This window comes from Euleptes europaea, chromosome 18 (assembly GCF_029931775.1).
Source record: "Euleptes europaea isolate rEulEur1 chromosome 18, rEulEur1.hap1, whole genome shotgun sequence".
NCBI classification, from domain to species: domain Eukaryota; kingdom Metazoa; phylum Chordata; class Lepidosauria; order Squamata; family Sphaerodactylidae; genus Euleptes; species Euleptes europaea.
Window position 1 is genome coordinate 2,653,986 of NC_079329.1, and position 20,248 is coordinate 2,674,233.

A 20,248-nucleotide genomic window follows, 5' to 3' on the forward strand; every position below is an offset into this window, starting at 1 on the left:
ACCTCCAGGGAAGGAGAGCCCACCACCTCCTGAGGAAGCCTGTTCCACTGAGGAACTGCTCTGACTTTTAGAAAGTTCTTCTTAATGTCTAGACAAAAACTCTTTTGGTTTAATTTCAACCCGTTGGTTCTGGTCCGACCTTCTGGGGCAACGGAAGACAACTCGGCAGGCACACCATAAAACATTAGCAATTAATTAAAGAGGTGTGAAGAATGGCCATTCATACCACAATTTCCTCTTAAAATTGGCTGTCTGTGGCCTACCTTATGGTAGGAAAGCAACATCCATCTCTCCGGGCTAGAAAGATGCTCAGTACAAACCAGCAGGCTGTAAACTGACAACCCGTGGAAAGGCAATCTCTTCTCCACACCTGGAAGAAACTTCACTGCCTGAATATCTGGATGTCAGGCAGCCACCTGATGAGCAGAAGTTTAGCAAGTCAAGTTTTTTTTCTGTCATGCAGGCATGGGCTTGCCAACTCTGGCTTGGCAAGTTCCTGGAGATTTGGGGGTGGGTGTCTGGGGAGGGGAGAGAGCTCAGCAGGAATGTCATTCCATAGATTCCCTAAAGCCCACTCCGTGAAACGGCCGCTTCCTCCAGGAGAACTAATCTCTGCTGTCAGGAGATCAGGTGTAATTCTGGGAGAACGCCAGGCTCCACCTGGAGGTTGGCATCCCTGTGGACAGGCAGTCTGAATTTTCCTGCTCGCAGGCAACCCTGGAGCCTTGCTGGAAAGAGCCAAAGAGTCCAGGCACAAGTCCGAGCCCCGCATCCCCTCCTGAGGCTGCCTGGGTCTCAGCCTGCCTCTACTGACAGGGGCGGAGCTGGAAGGAAGGCTGGGTTGTTTCACCAATGTTGTTCGGCACTTTTGCAAAAACCCATCCAGAGGAGAGAAGGCTGAAGCAGCTGGTTGGGGCAGACTGAGGCTTCCTCTTCAAGCCACAACCCTGCAAGACGAGGCAACCGGCATCAAATCGGCCTCCCTGCAGGCTCCAGCATGGCTACCTACGTTGTCTTCGTGTCCACGGGCAATTTTTTACACTTGGGTGCCCTCGATCCAATTTTCTTCTCCTTTGTGGGCACCGACGGAGAGAGCCCTCAAACCAGCCTGGGCACCTGGCTCTCTGAGTTCACTGATGAAGTGGTGAGTTGCAACAGAGGGTAAGAGGCAGGGCAACCTTTTGTGGCTGGGCACTGTCTTTTTTAAAAAGAAAAATCTCTTCCTCTTTCTTAGACTACTGCATGAATAAGTAAATGCTTTATAAGAATATTCTCAAAGCAGCACCAAACTGCATGTTAGTATACATGCCTGAAATAAACCCTTTTTAAAAGAGTTGTTCCAGACTGCTTGAAGTTTTTCCTGTTCAGACATGTAAAAAAATATTGGCACGACTCTTTCTAGCCAAGGGCATCTTAATTTAATTGAAATAGATCAAGAGTGTCAAACTACATTGTTACGGGGGCCAGATATGACATAAATGCCACTTGGTCGGGCTGAGCCATGCCTCGCCAGCCCAGATTGAGTAGGGGCGGAGAGTGGCTGCCATGGCTGGCTTGCGGGCCGGATAAGAGCCCTCAAGGAGCTGGATCCGGCCCGCAGGCCTTATGTTTGACACCCCTGGAATAGATTAGCCGTGGCCCAAATAACCTTGATTCTAATCATTCTATACCTGGACTTTTAATTTCCCCTTGGTATAATACAGAGCATTTTGTCAGCATTTAGCATGCAATCCTGAAGGGGGGGGCGAGCTGCACAGGAACCAGCATGACCCCTACGCTGGCATCTGTGCCACTTGCACTGTGCAAACTGGCACGGATGCCAGCATAGGGCGACTTACACCGGTGCCCCTGGATGCCAACTTCAGAGCGGCGATCAGGCACCAGTGGTGCCTTCCACCGGCAGAGGCGGATCTGCTGTGAAACTAATGAAGCTTAAGCTTCAGGGCCCCTAATCCTGGAGGGGCCCCCTGAAGCAACTTTTTTTAATGAGTGAATTTCTCTACAAAATCAATGGAGTTTTTTAGTGACAGAATCATAAGCCAATGGGTTGAAGTACTTAATACTGATTTGAGAAAATGCTCTAATACCCATTATACATGGCCTCAAAATGTGCCTGTAATTGGTCAAATTTCAAAATTTTATTGGGGGCTTGCAACGCCCGAACCCCCAGCTGTAAGGGCTCTCTGAACTCGCCAGAATCTATTCATAGCCTACATTTTGGCAGCTGGATCTTCAAATGCTTTGTTGGTGCATGGCTTAATAGCTCTATAGTTTTATTTCATCGCTGTATGGCCCATTTTCAAGGACTCCACCCCACCACCCTGTTCTCTGCCATTTGGGCCTCGAGTAGGGTTGCCAGGTCTCTCTTTGCCACCGGTGGGAGGTTTTTGGGGTGGAGTCTAAGAAGGGCAGGGTTTGGGGAGGAGAGGGACTTCAATGCCATAGAGTCCAATTGCCAAAGTGGCCATTTTCTCAAGGTGAACTGATCTCTATCGGCTAGAGATCAGTTGTAATAGCAGGAGATCTGCTGGAGGTTGGCAACCCTAGCCTTGAGAGTCCTTGCAAAGGCAGCAAGTGTAATGCCTATAATTTTCATTATTATTGGAAATGTATGCTTTTATACTCAGTCCGCATACTCACACTTATAAAGATGCTAAGCCCGGGGCATAAGGGTTAGCATCTAGCACAATACCATATTCTGCACACACATATATAATGGCAATACCCCATGTATAAGGGGTCAAGTATTATTCTTTGGTTCCTATTCACTCCTGTGTGATCACTGAGTTAGCATAAACTGGCATACACTATGAATCAGGTGCCAGTGAGATCATCCTTGCAGGCCTGGTACAGCTAGCCGCCCTAATGAAGCCCAAGGATGTGATTTAGGGGTGTCAGATAGGAATGTTAAGTTTCATTTCTCCGTTACAGATCATGTAGCCACCTAGATCCACGACTCAAAACCACACTGATAGGTTATGCTAATCCAAATGTGTCCATTATTGGGTCTTTGTGTCTCTACGCACTATACGACGTATATTGTAACACCCCTGACCAGAAGTTATAAACGTTGTTGCAATCCTTTGTTCTGGTGTGTGAATTGTCCTGTGCATTTGGGGCAGTTCTCACCTGGTGTGTCTATTGGGCCTAATAAACAAACGGCTTTGAACTCTCAACCTCCTACTGTGTTATTGTCATTGGGAATTAATACAATAATACAGGCATATCACAAGGCCCTTTGGACCTTGTTGGATGCTGCCCTATTGTTGCTGGTTGCGAAGGGGCCCCCATAACCGTTCAAGCTTCAGTGCCCCAAAAATGTAGGTCCGCCACTGTCCACCAGTGGTGTCCTGGTGTATCTCCCTGAGCCGGGGTCCTGGGAGGGATTCCCAAGGCGTTCCTGGGGGTGGAGCCACCTTCAGACAGCTTGCTAACCCCTTTCAGCCTGGGAACGCCCCTTTGTGCAGCAGCGGTGCTACTTCGATGGCATTGCTATTTTGCTAGCATTGCTCCGTTATTTTTGTGTCTCTTAGTTATTTCTTTTGCCGCATATCCATCCCCTCCCCTCAGGGATGGGCTGTTAGTTATATTTATCAATGTCAACTTTGTGTCTCTCCTCCAATGGGTTCTTCCTAGGGTTGCCAGGTCCCTCTTCGCCATCGGCGGGAGGTTTTTGGGGCGGAGCCTGAGGAGGGCGGGGTTTGGGGACGGGAAGGGACTTCAATGCCATAGAGTCCAATTGCCAAAGTGGCCATTTTCTCCAGGGGAACTGATCTCTATCGGCTGGAGATCAGTTGCAATAGCAGGAGATCTCCAGCCACCACCTGGAGGTTGGCAACCCTAATGTAAGCACAATATCATCCGTGATTCAACGGATGCAACAGATATGCATCCGCCCTCCTCTGGGATTTGAGGAGGGGAGGGACTTCAATGCCATAGAGTCTAATGGCCAAAGCGGCCATTTTCTCCAGGTGAACTGATCTATACCGGCTGGAGATCAGTTGTAATAGCAGGAGTAGGGTTGCCAGGTCCCTCCTTGCAACCTATGGGAGGTTTTTGGGGTGGATCCTGAGGAGGGTGGGGTTTGGGGAGGGGAGGGACTTCAATGCCATAGAGTCCAATGGCCAAAGCGGCCATTTTCTCCAGGTGAACCAATCTCTATCGACTGGAGGTGAGTGTAATAGCAGGAGATCTCCTGCTACTACCTGGAGGTTGACAACCCTAAGCAGGAGGTCTCCAGATAGTACCTGGAGGTTGGTAACCTTACTCAAGTATAGGGTTGCCAGATCTCTCTTTGCCACTGGCTCTCCTCTGGCTCTGCCCCAAAAACCTCCCACTGGTGGCGAAGAAAGACCTGGCAACCCTATCTCCAGGTGAACGGATCTATATTGGCTGGAGATCAGTTGTAATAGCAGGAGATTTCCAGCTAGTACCTGGAGGTTGGCAACCCTACACTTTACATAAATATGTGCAACAAATTGGGGTGCACGAGGAGGATTCTGCGCTGTTTTCCTCTTACGCAAAACATCTCCTCCCAGGGTTGCCAACTCTGGGTTTGGAAATTCCTGGAGATTTGGGGGTGAAGGGTGGGGAGGGGAGGGACCTCAGCAGGGTCTAATGCCATAGAGTTCACCTGCCAAAACCACTCTTTTCTCCAGGGAAAATGATCTATGTGGTCTGGAGATGAGCATGTTCTGGGCGTGTTCCAGGCCCCACCCGGAGGCTGACAGCCCCATCTCAAGATTTATTCTGGCAGGGGCTCATCTTCAGAAGCCTTTGTGCGGTTTTTGTCTGTAGCTTTTTCTGCTTCAGTTGTGGCCCTCTTTCCCAACACTGGCCGTGGGGTGGGGCCGTATGTTTGCAAAACAGGAATAGGTTGTGAAATGCTTCCATCCTTCCTGCTTGGACTTTTCCACTGAAAGCGGTCTTTCACCAGCATTTTGTTCTGCCGAAACCCTCCTTCGTGAGAACTCTGCAAAGGAAGAATATATACTTTACCCTCACCAAATCCGAGTTGAGAAATTGGTAGAGATTTTGGGGTAGAGCCTGAGGAAGGCAAAGCTTTGGAAGGACCTGGGGTTGCCAACCTCCAGGTATTAGCGGGAGATCTCCAGCTGTTACCTTTCCTTTATCCCTTAGAAGCTCCTTGATCCATTGATCTTGAGCAGCATAAATCTAATGTTTGAGGGATATAAGGACTGAAATAAATCTTGCCACTGACAACGTAGCCTTGGGATCCCTGTCACTTAATAAAAAAGGCATTATGTCAGAGAGAGGGGCATTCGATTTATATGTTAAAAGGGGAGAGATATAACGTGGTCGAAGTTCCTCATAAAAGCGGCATTCCAAGAGGGCACGAGCTAATGAATCGATAGAGCCAGAAGAGCAAGGACAGGCCCTGTCTGGGTATGGTATATTCAAATTCCTGCCCTGCATAACCATGGAGGGGTTAGCATTCAGTCTAGCTAAACAGGAGGCTCTAGAAAGGCGAGGAGTTGTCTCCTGCTGTTACAACTAATCTCCAGCCGATAGAGATCAGTTCACCTGGAGAAAATGGTTCACCTGGAGGAAATGGCCATTTTGGTAATTGGACTCTATGGCATTGAAGTCCCTCCCTTCCCTAAACCCCGCCCTCCTCAGGCTCCGCCCCAAAACCTCCCGCCAGTGGCGATGAGGGACCTGGCAACCCTAGAACGACCTCAGTGAGGTATAATGCCATACAGCCCACCCTCCAAAGCAGCCATTTTCTTCAGGGGAACTGATCTCTGGAGGTCAGTTGTAATTGCGTGAGAGCGCTAGGTGCCACCTGCAGGCTGGCACCTTTGCACCACTGCCTAGTCACCATCAAAACACCTTGGCTGGGGAGCTTCAGCCTTGTGGTTTTTGAAGTGGGGCCGGGGAAGAGGGTTTCGTCCCTGTACCAGCTCAGTTTAAGAAATATAAGCTATGGGAGGAAAGGGGGTGAGCTTGAAAACTCACTAGGGAGTGGCTGGGCACGGAGGTCCCTCGAGGAGCCAGAGGGCCAAGCAGGGTGGAGGATAAGGTTGCCAGCCTCCAGGTACTGGAAACAGCAGTCTCTGTGGTGCACTTGGTATATCAAAAGGAAGCCGAGGGAAGCCGAGACGATACCTCCGGTTTGGTATTCGTTTCGCATGTGCTTCTTCAGTCGAATGCTGTCTTCATGTAAATATTCTCTAAGCAAAATAAGAACTTATACATAACATAATGTCTATTACCAATCGTATCCTGATAGATACAAAAATGAATTACACTCATAACAAAATTAAGTTCTTACCATCAACGTCTTAAAATTGACCCTGAGGGTTCCTAGACCACAGGTTCTCATATCCTTCAGCGAGGTAACAGATCATATGATAGTGCCAGGGTACAGTTTTAAAATAGCATCTCATCCTGTTTTTTGTAACATTGTAGCTTTAAGACCCTCAGAATGCTATTAACCCAACTCAAACCGGAGGTATCGTCTCGGCTTCCCTTGGCTTCCTTTTGATATACCAAGTGCACCACAGAGACTCTTTACCACTTGTTAGTGGAATATTTCTTTTTGTTTGAGGGCAATTTGCCCATTATACATGTATTTTGCTTTGGGTGTACTTACCTTGTGTTGAATATGCATGAAGTAACGCTTTTTCTTTTTCGGTTATAAATATTATATAAACTGTCAAGTTCTTCAGAATTCTTTTGCATCAGTAATATTCACATTATTGTGAGCCTTCGTGCTGCTGTTTCCAGAACTGCGTTATTATCAGCATAGGTGTAGTGTTTGTTGAGAACCTCCAGGTACTGGAGATCGCCTGCTATTACAACTGATCTCCAGCCAATAGTGATCAGTTCACCTGGAGAAAATGGCCGCTTGGGCAATGGGACTCTATGGCATTGAAGTCCCTCCCTCCTCAAACCCCGCCCTCCTCAGGCTCCGCCCCAAAAGTCTCCCGCCAGTGGCGAAGAGGGACCCGGCAACCCTAGCGGAGGAGGGCATGGCTGAGTCCCTGAGGGACTGCACGTGTTTAACTTGGGGAGCTTCACCCAGGAATGACACTCGAACTCCGCCAACCTTTCTCTCTCTCAACTGATGCTGATGTTTGATCCTCCAATTTTTCCATTTCAGGAAAATAAATACGAAGTAACTTGTGAGCGTGACCTGGGAGATATTTTGCTCCTCCGTCTCCAGAAAAAGCCTTTGCTTGGCATCATCTCCACCCAATGGTACTGTAATTTCGTCAAGGTGATCTCCCCGCAGGGCCAAACCTACACTTTCCCATGCTACCAGTGGCTCGAAGGCAGTGACAACCTGGAGCTCAGGGAGGGGAAGGGTAAGTGGTCCTACTCTGAGGCATCTTTTTGACACTTCCTTCAGTACTAAACAAGAGGTGAAGGCCCTGAGCCTCAGGGTCACATTTTTTATTCATTTGTCAGTTTAGTGACCCTCATGTTGGGGAGGGGCTGTGGCTCAGTGGTAGAGCATCTGCTTGGCATGCAGAAGGTCCCAGGTTCAATCCCCAGCATCTCCAGTTAAAGGGACCAGGCAAGTAGGTGATGGGAAAGACCTTTCTCTGCCTGAGACCCTGCAGAGCCGCTGCCGGTCTGAGTAGACAATACTGACTTCGATGGACCAAGGGGGGTTTGATTCAGTAGAAGGCAGCTTCATGTGAGAGCTGCCACGGCCCCTCCATCCAAACAGCAGTCCCCCAGCACCACTCTCTGAAACCTCCCTTCCGGGTGGGACCAAAACCACTGTGGAGGGATACCTCCCACTCCTGACCCTGAAAGGCAATCCAGAAGGATAACATGACTGAGGATATTGAAAACCACCAAGAGGTCCAGGAGAATCCACTGGGTTGCACTCCCCTGGTCCATCTTCCAGTGTGGGTCATGCACCAGAACAGCCAGGAGAAGGCGACTGTGATGGGGGGTCAGGGAACCCCTACTCCTTGCATGTTAAGTGGGATGGGAAGGGGGGTTTTGTCCTTCATTTTCTGTAACAAAACATGGATCCCCTGATGTTTTATATGTGAATGGGTGGACCCATGGGTAAATAAATACCCCCTTATGTCTCCTCTGGCCTTTAGATCCAAGGCCAGCTCACTGAAACACACAGCCACTGGCCATGGTTCCCTGACCAAATCTGTTAGCATGGTCTCAGAAGATGATGAGTCTGGTTTAGAGCTCATCTCTTGCAGATGGTCTGATATTTCCTCCATCACAGCACATAGGAAGTCTTCCAAGGGCTTCCTTTGCTGAGATCATATTACAACAGACCAGTAAGCTTGGTGGCTAGTGAGTTGGCTTGAACCAGGGGCTACCTGGACCAGAACGGAGCCTCTTTGCTACATGTGCCATTTTGGTATCTGTCCCTGCAGCGAAAACGGTTGCTATGGAGTCGCACGTCTTACTCAAAACACATAGGGAGAAACAACTGAAGAAGAGGCAGAAGGACTTTGGGTGAGTAGGGCTTCTGATACCCATAGGCATGGCCCCTGCTTATCTCTTGAAGAGCCAGCGTGACATAGTGGTTAAGAGCGGTGGTTTGGAGCGACGGACTATAATCTGGAGAACTGGGTTTAATTCCCCACTCCTCCACATGAGCGACGGAGGTTAATCTGGTGAACTGGGTTGGTTTCCCTACTCCTCCACATGAAGCCAGCTGGGTGACCTTGGGCTAGTCAAACTCTCTCAGCCCCACCTACCTCACAGGGTGTCTGTTGTGGGGAGGGGAAGGGAAAGGTGATTATAAGCTGGTTTGATTCTTCCTTAAGTGGGAGAGAAAGTCGGCCTATAAAAAACTCCTCCTCCTCCTCCTCCTCTTCTTCTTCTTCCTGGGCTCTACTCCCAGGAGAAGGGACTGAGACAGATTCATGGAGGAGAGGTCCATCGATCGCTATTAGCCATGGCAACTGAAGGGAGCCCCCATCTTCAGAGGTAGCAAACCTCTGAATACCCATGTCAGGAGGAATACCCATGCCATGCCCTCGGCCCCTATGCTGTTTGCCCCGTTTAGCCACTGTGCGGAACAGGATGCTAGACTAGAAGGACCCCTGGTCTGATACAGCAGGCTGTTCTTACGTTCTCATGAGCTTTGGTGTGGGATGGCGTTGGGGGCCTCCCAAGGACATTTATTTTCATCTGTACAGGTGGAAGACGATGGCTGAGGGCATCCCCCGCTGCCTGGATGTTGACTCTGTCCATGATCTGGACACAGATATCAAGTTTTCTTTCGTCAAGTCTTCGCTGTTTAAGGCACGCGCCAAGGCAAAGTAAGTGATGAACAAAAAGGAGCATGAAGAAGCAAAGGAGTTTTTGGACAGAGGGTTGGGAATGGGTGGGGTGGAAGGCACTGGGGTGTCCTGGTTAGAATGTTTGGGTAGAGCTTGTATTCTCATCTATCCAGTTATTTATTTACAGTGGGGGTGGAAAGTGCCATCAAGTCGCAGCCGACTCATGGTGGCCCCATAGGGCTTTCATGGCAGGAGACGTTCAGAGGTGATTTACATTGCCTACCTCTACGGAGCAACCCTGGACTTCCTTGGTGGTCTCCCATCCAAATACTAACCAGGGCCAATCCAGCTTAGCTTCCAAGATTGGACGAGATCAGGCTAGCCTGGGTCATTTAGGTCAGGGCATTTATGCACCTTCTTCATTTATAGTCTGTCTTTCTTACTTAGACTCAAGGCGGACTACAAAATTTTAAAGTTCAATATGAGCACTATAACACATATAATAAACACTGTAATGACTGGATTATACACAATGCAGTAGAAACAAGACTGTGTCGGTGCATAGGGAATATGTGGAGGGGTGTGGCTCAGTGGAAGAGCCTCTGTTTGCATGCAGAAGGTCCCAGATTCGATCCCTGGCATCTCCAGTTAAATGGAGTAGGCCAGTAGGTGATGTGAAAGACCTCTGCCTGAGACCCTGGAGAGCCGCTGCCGGTCTGAGTAGACAATACTGACTTTGATGGACCAAGGGTCTGATTCAGTAGAAGGCAGCTTCATGTGTGTTCATGTGTGATACTTGGGACCGACTTAGAACCTGGAACGCTTGGACTCAAATGCAATCAGGTTTCTTCACTTATTGGTAGGACTATGAATATAACTTTTGGTTAGTTAGGGACTCTTCTCTTCAGGGAGGGAGCTCTCCAATTCCAGAGACGGTTGGGCAGTGATTTTGCCTCTGCCATCAGTTGCTGGACAAAAGCAGTTTGGCGGGACTGGGGCCAGAAAGGAGAATGCGGGAAGATCCCAACGAGGGCTCGTAGAACAAAAAGAGGTAGAGTCATCCTTGACAGTAGTCCAGCCAAACGAAAACACAAGGGCGGGGGGAGAGAATCCCAGGACAGGAATGATGCGACTCTGGGAGTTTCCAGAAAGATACAAGGAAGCAGAAGGTAGCCTTCACAAAGATGCAATACTCTTCATGCAGTTTACACCCATGAGTAAACTGCATGCCCTCAATGGTAGTGCAGCTTCTCTAGCCATCTGTCCCTTTCGCCATGTGTACATGTAACAGGAGACTGTTATGTGCGGTGGTTTCCTTCCACAATTTAATGGCCAGAGTTCTCATCACCGGAGGGAGGGGGGGTTGCCTCTCGGCTTGCGTGAAGCCTCTTAAAGCGCGGCACCCAATTTTCTGCCCTGTTTGGGAATCCTTAGGCAAGTGGAGCTGAAGCTGAAGGGGTTTTCTGATAGCCAAGAGTCCTGGAAGAAGTTGGAGGACATCAAGCAGGTCTTCTGGTTCAATAAGACTCCTCTGTCAGGTAAGATGGCAGCCCTGCCGGAACCTTTTGAGATGCCACTCTAAAAGGTCGCCTACTGCCACATCCCAGTATATCTGAAAAATACGAGCAAGCAAGGACAGATGGAAATCGTAGTTCCCAGCATGGAACACACTATAAACAGGACCATGGAATTATGGCTAGTTAGTTCTACCGATGTTCAAAGGAAATACTACTAGGAGAGCATTTACTCTAGCGCGATGTTCGGCTCTGCCCTCTGCAGCATTAGAAGGAAAATTCAAGAAGATTCCCCTCTCACAAAGGCTCTGTCCCTGCACCAGTGGTGAACCGGACACCCTAGAACATGTCCTCCTTAGGTGCAGTTACTACAAGGAGGATAGGGAGAAGATTCTTGGCCCTCTTTTGAGAAAGAGTACTGGTTATCCTAAATCTGATAAGAGTTAACATCCTTCTTAAGGATGAATTTTCCCAGGTAACAAAGTTGCTGGCCAAGTTTTGTAGAACAGTATTTAATTTTCAGAAATCTAAATAGAAATGAAAAGTTGTTGATGGGATTGATTGTTTAAATTTATATTGTTGACCAGTTTTTAACCATTTTAAAGAGAGTAATATTTTGTATAGTGTTTTAACCAAAATGTACTGTTTTATGCTGCCGGTTTGAGTAAGGCAATGTAACAGCAAAAATTGTACGTTTGGTCTAAGGACCATAATTAATCTACTACCTGAACCCACTTCCGTTCCTCAGACTGCGTATAAGATCTTGCAGACTAAGATCTTAAATGAGGATTGGTCCTTAGTGTTTAAGGACGCAAATCATAGATGTTCACCTTGCTTCTTCCAGATACCCTTCAACAGAATTTTCTCCTAGCCAGACTATTTCCGCTGGTTAGAAATTCTTAAGTTCAGACGAGCTTTCTTATTGGCGAGATGCAATGCTCTAGACTCAGCCGAGACCCAAGGGTGATACAATAAAATTATTGCAGAAGAACGAAATTGCCCATTTTGTCCGGATCAAATAGACTCCCTAACCCACATCGTTTTAGCATGCCCACAAAATAATATTGCACAAAATAAATATATCACTCCCTGGATAAAACAGCTACAGACACTTTCTGAGAAGTGGATACTGCGTTATCTGCTATTAAACAGATAGGTCAATTGCGTGAGAGATTTGGCAACTTTTCTCTTTATAGTGTCCAGGAAGAATTAAATTTCATTTCCCCTTTTTAAAAGTGTGAAGGGGTTGATGGGATAGCCGGTGGCTGTTAAATCTAGGGAAAGGAAAGGAAGGCTCCTTCTTCCCACACTCCAGTGCTGCCCTCTGAAAACAGATTCTGCTGAGTCAGATCCTTGCCTTGGTGTTCCCTCTTCCAGAATACACCACAGAACACTGGAAGAGCGAAGAGTTCTTTGGGTACCAGTTCCTGAACGGACTGAACCCCCGCATGATCCAGAAATGCACAGAGATCCCAGCCAAGTTCCCCGTGACGCAGGAGATGGTGGCGAACTCCCTGGACAGCGGCACCACACTAGAGAAGGAGCTGGAGGTCAGGAGCCAGGTGGAGGGGAGGGGTTTTAAAATACTCATTATGCTGCAGTGGGGGAAACGCCCTTCTGCTGGAGCAGGGATCTCATCCCCTCAGATCTGGAGAACTGGGTTTGATTCCCCACTCCTCCACATAAGCGGCGGAGACTAATCTGGTGGATTTGTTTCCCCACTCCTCCACATGGCGCCAGCTAGGTGACCTTGGGCTAGTCACAGCTCTCTTAGAGCTCTCTCAGCCCCACCTACCTCACAGGGTGTCTGTTGTGGGGAGGGGAAGGTGATTGTAAGCCTGTCTGATTCTTCCTTAAGTGGCAGAGAAAGCCAGCATATAAAAACCAGCTCTTCTTCTTCTTCTTCTCCTTCTCCTTCTCCTTCTCCTTCTCCTTCTCCTTCTTCTTCTTCTTCTTCTTCTTCCCCACCTCCATTGTCTGAAGTTTTCTCTGCACTCTTCCTTTGCAGAAAGGGACCATTTTCATTGCCGACTACCAGATCCTCGAAGGGGTCCCCCCAGGCCTCAATAACGACAAGCAGCAGTACATCGCGGCCCCGCTCTGTCTGCTGCACCTCTCGCCCCAGAAGCAGCTGTTGCCCCTCGCCATTCAGGTAACGGTTTGGGGGCTGCCAAGGTGTGCCGGGCTTGCTTTGCCAAGTGTCTGCGTGGGAGGAGGAAGGAAGCAGCACCTCCAGGATCACTGAAGGGGAGCCCCCTGGAGGTCGCAATCAGCACTGCTGTCTCTGCATGGCCTTGTCCGTTTATCAGGAGTGGGGCCGTAGGGTCATAAGAAGAGCCAGTCTGGATTGGACCAAGGACCCATTTAGCTTGGCATCCTGTTTCACCTGGTGGCCAGCCAGAGGCCTCCACAAAGCCCACAGCCAGGACATAAAGCTGGGCGCACTGGGTGCTAGCCATGTAACACAACCCCTGCTGTAAGAAAGGTAGCAGCCCTACACATAACATGCACGTTCCTGGCCTTTGTGCCATTTTGGTTCATTCCATTCATTCCAGATCTTGCCTGCTGTTTTCCCTTCTTTCCCACAGCTGAGCCAGACCCCCGGCCCAGATGCCCCCATCTTCCTGCCCAGTGACTCTGAATGGGACTGGATCTTGGCCAAGACCTGGGTGCGTAATGCCGACTTCCACGTTCACCAGGCGCTCACCCACCTGCTCCGGACGCACCTCTTGGCCGAAGTCTTCACCCTGGCTACCCTCCGCCAACTGCCCATGTGCCACCCGCTCTACAAGGTGAGGCTAAGCTTGGGGAGGGCTTTAACGAGGAGCACATGGCATTCATATTGTATTACTATGTATGGGTGTCAAAGTTGGACAATGAAGCATGGGTGTCAAAGTTACTATGTATGGGTGTCAAAGTTGGACAATGAAGAAAGCTGACGGGAACAAAGTTGATTCTTTTGAAATGTGGTGTTGGAGGAGAGGGTTACGGATACCGTGGACTGCCAAAAAGACAAATCAGTGGGTTCTTGATCAAATCAAGCCTGAACTCTCCCTAGAAGCTGCAATTATTAAATTGAGGCTTTCATGCTTTGGTCACATTATGAGAAGACGAGAGTCACTGGAAAAGACAATAATGCCAGGAAAAGTGGAAGGCAGCAGGAAAAGACCCAACATGAGATGGATTGTCTCTAAAAAGGAAGCCACGGCCCTCAGTTTGCAAGACCTGAGCAAAGCTGTTAACACTTGGATGTTTTAGAGAACATTAATTCATAGGGTCACCATAAGTTGGAAGCGACACCACTTAACACACACAGGCACACAGCATTTCCTGGGGATGCTGCTGTGCAACACAGCCAGTGAGGAAAGCTGCAAGGAACTGGGTTTGTTTAGCCTGGAGAAGAGAAGGCCAAATGGGGGCAGGCATGACCCTGCAAATACCTGCATACGTCAATCTGCCTTATATTGAATCAGATCCTTGGTCCATCTAGGACAGGATTCTCTACTCAGACTGGCAGCAGCTCTCCAGGGTCTCAGGCAGAGGTCTTTCCCATCACCTTCTGATTCTTCTTAGGATTCTTGTTCTTTGTTCCTCCCCATGGCTGGCAGAAGCAAGTGAGCAAAAGAGCCTGTGCATGTCAACAGCTAGTGTAAACGCCCCCCTGGCCTTATAAGATCCCAAAAAGTATAAATAGGCAGCCCAGGCTGCGATATATCTAGCATTTTCAGGTGGGATAAAACCAGGAGCAGCCATGATGTCCAGTTGTCTCTCTACATTAATCACCCTCTGCTTAATTTGTGTAAATGAACTTAATCTGCATGAAACATCCTGGCTTCAGAATTCAGCCATTAGAATTCCTCACCTCTGCCTGGAATAGGGCAGTCAAGCAATATTCTGCTTTAGGAGAGAGTTTTGGGCAAGGGGAAGAGCCAAGAAGCAATCTGGCGCTGTATCTCTTCTTTTCCTTCCAATCTCTTTCAGCTGTTGATTCCCCACACCCGTTTCACCCTTCACATCAACACGCTGGCCCGGGAGAGGCTTATTAACAAGGATGGTGTCTTTGACAGGGTAAGCAGACCTGCCTTTACAATCATAGAGGTGGAAGGGGCCACCAGGGTCATCTAGTCCGACCCCCTGCACAATGCAGGAAATTCACAACTACCTCTACCTCATAACCCCAGTGACCCGTACTTTCACCACCACCTATTTTTCCTTGCCGGGATAGATGACGGTCCCTTTTCTATCTTACTTCCAGTCGACTGGGACCGGTTACGAAGGCCTGATGAAGCTACTGCAGAAGGGCACGGAAGACCTGACTTACTCCTCCCTCTGCCTGGGAGAGGATCTGGAGGCTCGTGGTGTGGCCTCCGTGCCCAATTACTACTACAGGGACGATGGTCTTAAGATCTGGGAGGCCGTGGAAAGGTCAGGCTGACAGTGGGTTGGGACCTCAGGGCGGGGGGAGCAATGGAAGGCACGGCCCAGGCTAGCCCGATCTCACCAGATTTTGGAAGCTAAGTAGGGTTGGCCCTGGTTAATGTTTGGATGGGAGACCTCCAAGGAAGTCCAGGGTTGCTACGTAGTGGCAGGCAATGGCAAATCACCTCTGAAGTCCCTTGCATTGGAAACTCTACAAGGTCGCCATAAGTCAGCTGTGACTTGATGGTGTTTTCCACGCACCTCCACCACCAGAAAAGTCCAGGGAAGATTCATATCGTTGCTCTGTCTGAGTCGGCAATAGGGATGCCACTAAAGGTTACAGCCATGCTGTTCTGACTGGAAAATCTTCTGTTCGCGTTTGCTTCTCCCTTGTGCAAACGGAGCTCACAAGACTCCGTTATCGTGCCGTTTTCCATTCACCCTTGCTGTTAACTTTACACAATTCTTGATTTTGCTCTTGCGGTCAGTTGCATATGAATGGCATTAAAATGAAGGAAAAGAAACAGACAAAATTGTCAACTTTAAAGCCAGCAAAACTAAAAACAAACAGAAAAACTAAACACAAACTTAAAAACAAGCAGAAACAAAGAAAAGAACATGCACTCCCCTTCTCAGTTTGCAAGCATCTTAATGTGGCCACTAGACTTTGCCTAAAACTAAACTGGATGCACGTTTAGGGGACATAATTTGTAGCAAGGGTGGAACGGGAGGAAAAACAGCCCTCGAAAAGGGCCCCAGCCCAGCCCAGCCCTCCCCACTCCCCACGGTGAAAGGGAGGTAAGGAGAAAGAGCCAGCCTGTCTGCCAGCCCAAGTTGCATGTGGCTCAGCCAGGCACTGGCTTCCCTGTGCCACCCTGCTCACAAGTGGGCTAACCCACCAGGTGAAGCCCCGGAGGCTATAGTGGCCAATCTGCCCCTGATCTGTGGACATTTCTAGAAGCCAAAATAATTTTGATAAATGGAAATGAAATTCCTCAGGTGTGTTCCCCCCCCCCCTGCACCTCTCGAGCTCTGGTTCCCATCACCTGCAATGTCCAGAGTTTCCCTCATTTCCACACTACTCTGCAGGGATATTTTTGTGGTTGCTGGACATGGAGGAGACCTTGCATGTGTTTTCTGTGGGGTGGGAGGCCAGATGCTCTTTGCGCGCGCCCCCTACACCCTGCGGCCTGACCAACTTCTGCATTTCCCTTCAGCTTTGTCTCGGGCATTTTGGACTTGTATTATGAAAGCGATTCTGCCGTGAAGGAAGATTCTGAGCTGCAGAGCTGGATTCGGGAGATCTTCACGGAAGGGATGTTCAATCGAAAGTCCTCAGGTATATATTGGTTATTTTGTATTTAGTTTTGTGCTGATTTTCACTGATAACCACCTTGAACCCATGAAGCTGCCTTGTACTGAATCAGCCCCTCGGTCCATCAAAGTCAGTATTGTCTACTTAGACGGGCAGCGGCTCTCCAGGGTCTCAGGCAGGGGTCTTTCATATCACTTACTCACCTGGTCCCTTTAACTGGAGATGCCGGGGACTGAACCTGGCACCTTCTATATGCCAAGCAGATGCTCTACCACTGATCCACAGCCCCTTGATCCCTTTGGTGGAACGGTAGCATATTAAAGGCATAAATAACCTTTATAATCATGAGAACTAGCTACTGCTTGATAAAAACAAGCTGATTACTGGGACTCTGGTGGATACCAGATGTGGAGTGATTGCAGGAGTGTGTGATGCGTATTGTCCTGGACTTCACTCCCTACTATGACTCTGCAGAAGATTCACTCCTGATCGATTGTGGTTGAGGGCTGATTTCCTTTTGCAGGTATACCCTCCTCGCTAGGCAATCTGGCGGAGTTCAAGAAGTTCCTGACTATGGTGATTTATACCTGCTCAGCCCAGCACAGTGCTGTGAACAGTGGACAGGTAGGAACAAGCGGGCCCCTTCGCTTCACCTGCAAACGCATGGCCCTGTTCTAGGGTTTGCAGCTCCGGGTCGGGAAATTCCTGGAGACTTAGGGATGGAGCCCAGAGAGGGGAGGGTTCAAAGAGGGGGGACCTCAGCAGGGATGTGATACTGTACAGTCTGCCCTCCAAAGCTGCCATTTTTCTCTAGAGGAACTGATCTGTACTGTCTGAAGAATAGGAGATCTCCAGCTAGTACCTGGAGGTTGGCAACCTTAGAGTTGGCCATCTGAGTTGCCCAGCAGCCAGCCAAAAATGGGGCCACCAACTTGTTAGGCCTGAAACATGACAGGGAGGCTGGCTGGGGGCGTGCGCGGCCTCTGCAGTCCTTCCACCCACCTCCTTCTCTCACCTGTCGCAGCACGTGAGTCTCTCATTGGGCAGGTGTGAGGAGTGGGCGCCTGGTGGAGTGAAGAGACCTGTGCAGGATTTTGGCAGTGGCTGCCTCCCCCCTTGGTACAACTAAGGGGCTAAAATCAAAGGCCGGTTGGGCTTCATATAATCCAGTGGTGCTGAATATCTGGGCTTTTTGGGTCACAGTACGATTTGGGCGCCTGGATGCCTAACTTCCCCTCCTCCATGAGGAAGCCCCCTCCGAAGACCAAAGGCACAGCAACTAAGGAGAGCTACAAAGAGACCATCCCAGCGATCAACACCACCTGCCAAATCCTCAGCACCCTCTGGCTACTTAGCGCAGACCCAGGAGACATGGTGAGTGCGTGGGTGGCACACCAAATGCTCTTGAGGCACTGAGCCTGGGAGTCAGCGAGACCTATCCATGTAGGGTGGCCAGCTCCGGGTTGGAAAATTCCTTGGGATATTGAGGGTGGAGCATCGAACCCAGGGTTGATAACCCATCTGGAAATGGCCGGAGTGTGCCTGGCCCCTTCTTCTCCATGACCAGCCCCTTTGATTCCATTAACCATCACCCGATATGCTTTCTCCCTTCCCCTTCTTCTCCTTCACAGGTCCCCCTGGGGCATTACCCCGAAGAGCACTTCACTGAGGAGGAGCCTAAGAGATTGATGGAGGCCTTCAAGGAACACCTGGAGAACATCTCCAAGGAAATTCAGGAGCGGAACCGGCAACTGGACGATGTCTCCATCGGCTACTGGCACCTCTACCCTCGAGACATAGAGAACAGTGTCTCCATATAGTCGGATGGCTACTCTGCTTTCCCCTCTCCAAGCCTTGGTTTGTGTTTACACACAGCCCTGCAGGCCAGCTTATAAACCCGCATGATTTTGTAAACTGCACGAGCTATGTGGAGAATGTGTTAGATCACGCCGGTTTTCCCACTGCCGAAGAAGGAAGAGATGGGGAAATCTTACCTAATTAACCCCCCATCTCTGCAGCTAGGGTTGCCAGGTCCCTCTTTGCCACCGGCGGGAGGTTTTTGGGGTGGAGCCTGAGGAGTGTGGGGTTTGGGGAGGGGAGGGACTTCAATGCCATAGATTTGCGTTATGGAGAATGGGGAGGGGGCAAGCCACGGAGGGAGGAGAGGCGACTGGAAAGCTGGGTGGCCACGCCACATGCATACGCGTGTTTATTTCTTGATCTGCTTATTTCCTGTTAGTTCACCAGATGTTCCCAGTCATAGGATATTGTGGCGGACAGTTTGCTTTGTTAATCATTTTTGTAAAATCATTAAGAACCACGTACCACATTGCTTGGAAAAATAAACTGGTGTTGTCACAACTGATCCTCACTGATCCAAAGATTTGCATGGCTTCCCTGGGCATTTCCTGGGCCTTTAAGCCAGACATTTCCCACCCACTCCCCAGCCTTCCTCCATGAGGCCCACCCCAAGCAATGCCTGTACCCGTCCTTAGCATAACACCGCTGTATCCAAGCACCACACAGTCCCAAAGAGCCCTGTCCAACTCCTTCCCCCGGCTCTGTTCTCCATGGCTTGTCATGGCAGCTGTCTTTTTTCCCCATCCTGGCTGCCAAGGTTTGACGTGAGGCCATGCGTCTGCATGAATGTACACAGTGAACATGAGGGCTAGTGTGGCCACTGCACGTAGGAGGTATGTGGGGCAAACGTCGGCTCCAGGCTAATTTTTTCCTTTGTTATCTGAAAAGCACCGCATCTCACAAAGACAGCTGGTTGGTGTTTTGTCTTTTTAACTGGCCAAAGAAGGCTGAAAAAGCTGAAAATTACCTTCTTTAAACCAGGTAGATTATATAAAAGGAAATCTTGAAAGAGAAAGCTGACAGGAAGAAAGTAGATTCCTTTGAAATGTGGTGTTGGAGGAGAGTGTTGCGGATATCGTGGACTGCCAGAAAAACAAATCAGTGGGTTACAGATCAAATCAAGCCTGAACTGACCCTAGAAGCTAAAATGACTCAACTGTGGCTGTCGTACTTTGGACATATTATGAGAAGCCAAGAGTCACTAGAAAAGACAGTCGTGCTAGGAAATGTTGAAGGCAGCAGGAAAAGAGGAAGACCCAACAAGAGATGGATTGACTCAATAAAGGAAGCCACGGCCCTCGGTTTGCAAGATCTGAGCAAGGCTGTTAAGGATAGGACGCTTTGGAGGACATTGATTCATAGGGTCGCCATGAGTCGGAAGCGACTTGACGGCACTTCACACATACACACAAACCAAGTAGATTATATAAAAGGAAATCTTGAAAGAGAAATATCTCTTTGGATAAAAGAAAACTCTCTTTGTGTGTGTGTGTGTGTGTGTGTGTGTGTGTGTGTGTGTGTTTCCCATGGAAAATGCAGCTAATGTTGCTCTTAAAAACAGATCACTTAAAACCAGATTTGAAACAGGGGGAAAAAATCTGTCTGAAAAGACCTTGGAGGAAAAAATATTAAGCCCTAAAGTATTATTTCCCCATAACAAACATCATGGCCTTTCCTTAAAGAGGAAACAATATCACGATGTTCTGTTCCCGCATGGGATATGGTTTCAGTCAATGCACAGGGCCACCCAAGGCCTCTCCTGGCAGCCTCCCCCCCCCCATGCCCAGGGCCACTCAGGTCCGTGGCACTGCTTTGTGCTTGTTGCTAGGTAACACTGAGGCCATGGCGCGCACTTCCCCGCAGAGGTCCATCTGCTTCTTGCAGTGGTTGCTAGGCAACACAGAATT

General features: G+C 49.1%; 1 protein-coding gene across 1 annotated transcript; it reads left to right on the forward strand.

Moving 5' to 3' along the window:
• The first annotated feature begins 997 nt into the window (after nucleotides 1-997).
• On the forward strand, nucleotides 998-18,340 carry LOC130489688 (polyunsaturated fatty acid lipoxygenase ALOX15B-like). Its single transcript, XM_056863465.1, has 14 exons — nucleotides 998-1,144; nucleotides 7,127-7,331; nucleotides 8,379-8,460; nucleotides 9,150-9,272; nucleotides 10,668-10,771; nucleotides 12,125-12,297; nucleotides 12,756-12,899; nucleotides 13,336-13,539; nucleotides 14,729-14,815; nucleotides 15,003-15,172; nucleotides 16,384-16,505; nucleotides 17,005-17,105; nucleotides 17,685-17,855; nucleotides 18,113-18,340. The coding sequence occupies exons 1-14, from the start codon at nucleotides 998-1,000 to the stop codon at nucleotides 18,299-18,301; spliced, it is 2,022 nt and encodes a 673-aa protein (XP_056719443.1). The 3' UTR covers nucleotides 18,302-18,340.
• Nucleotides 18,341-20,248: the final 1,908 nt, after the last annotated feature.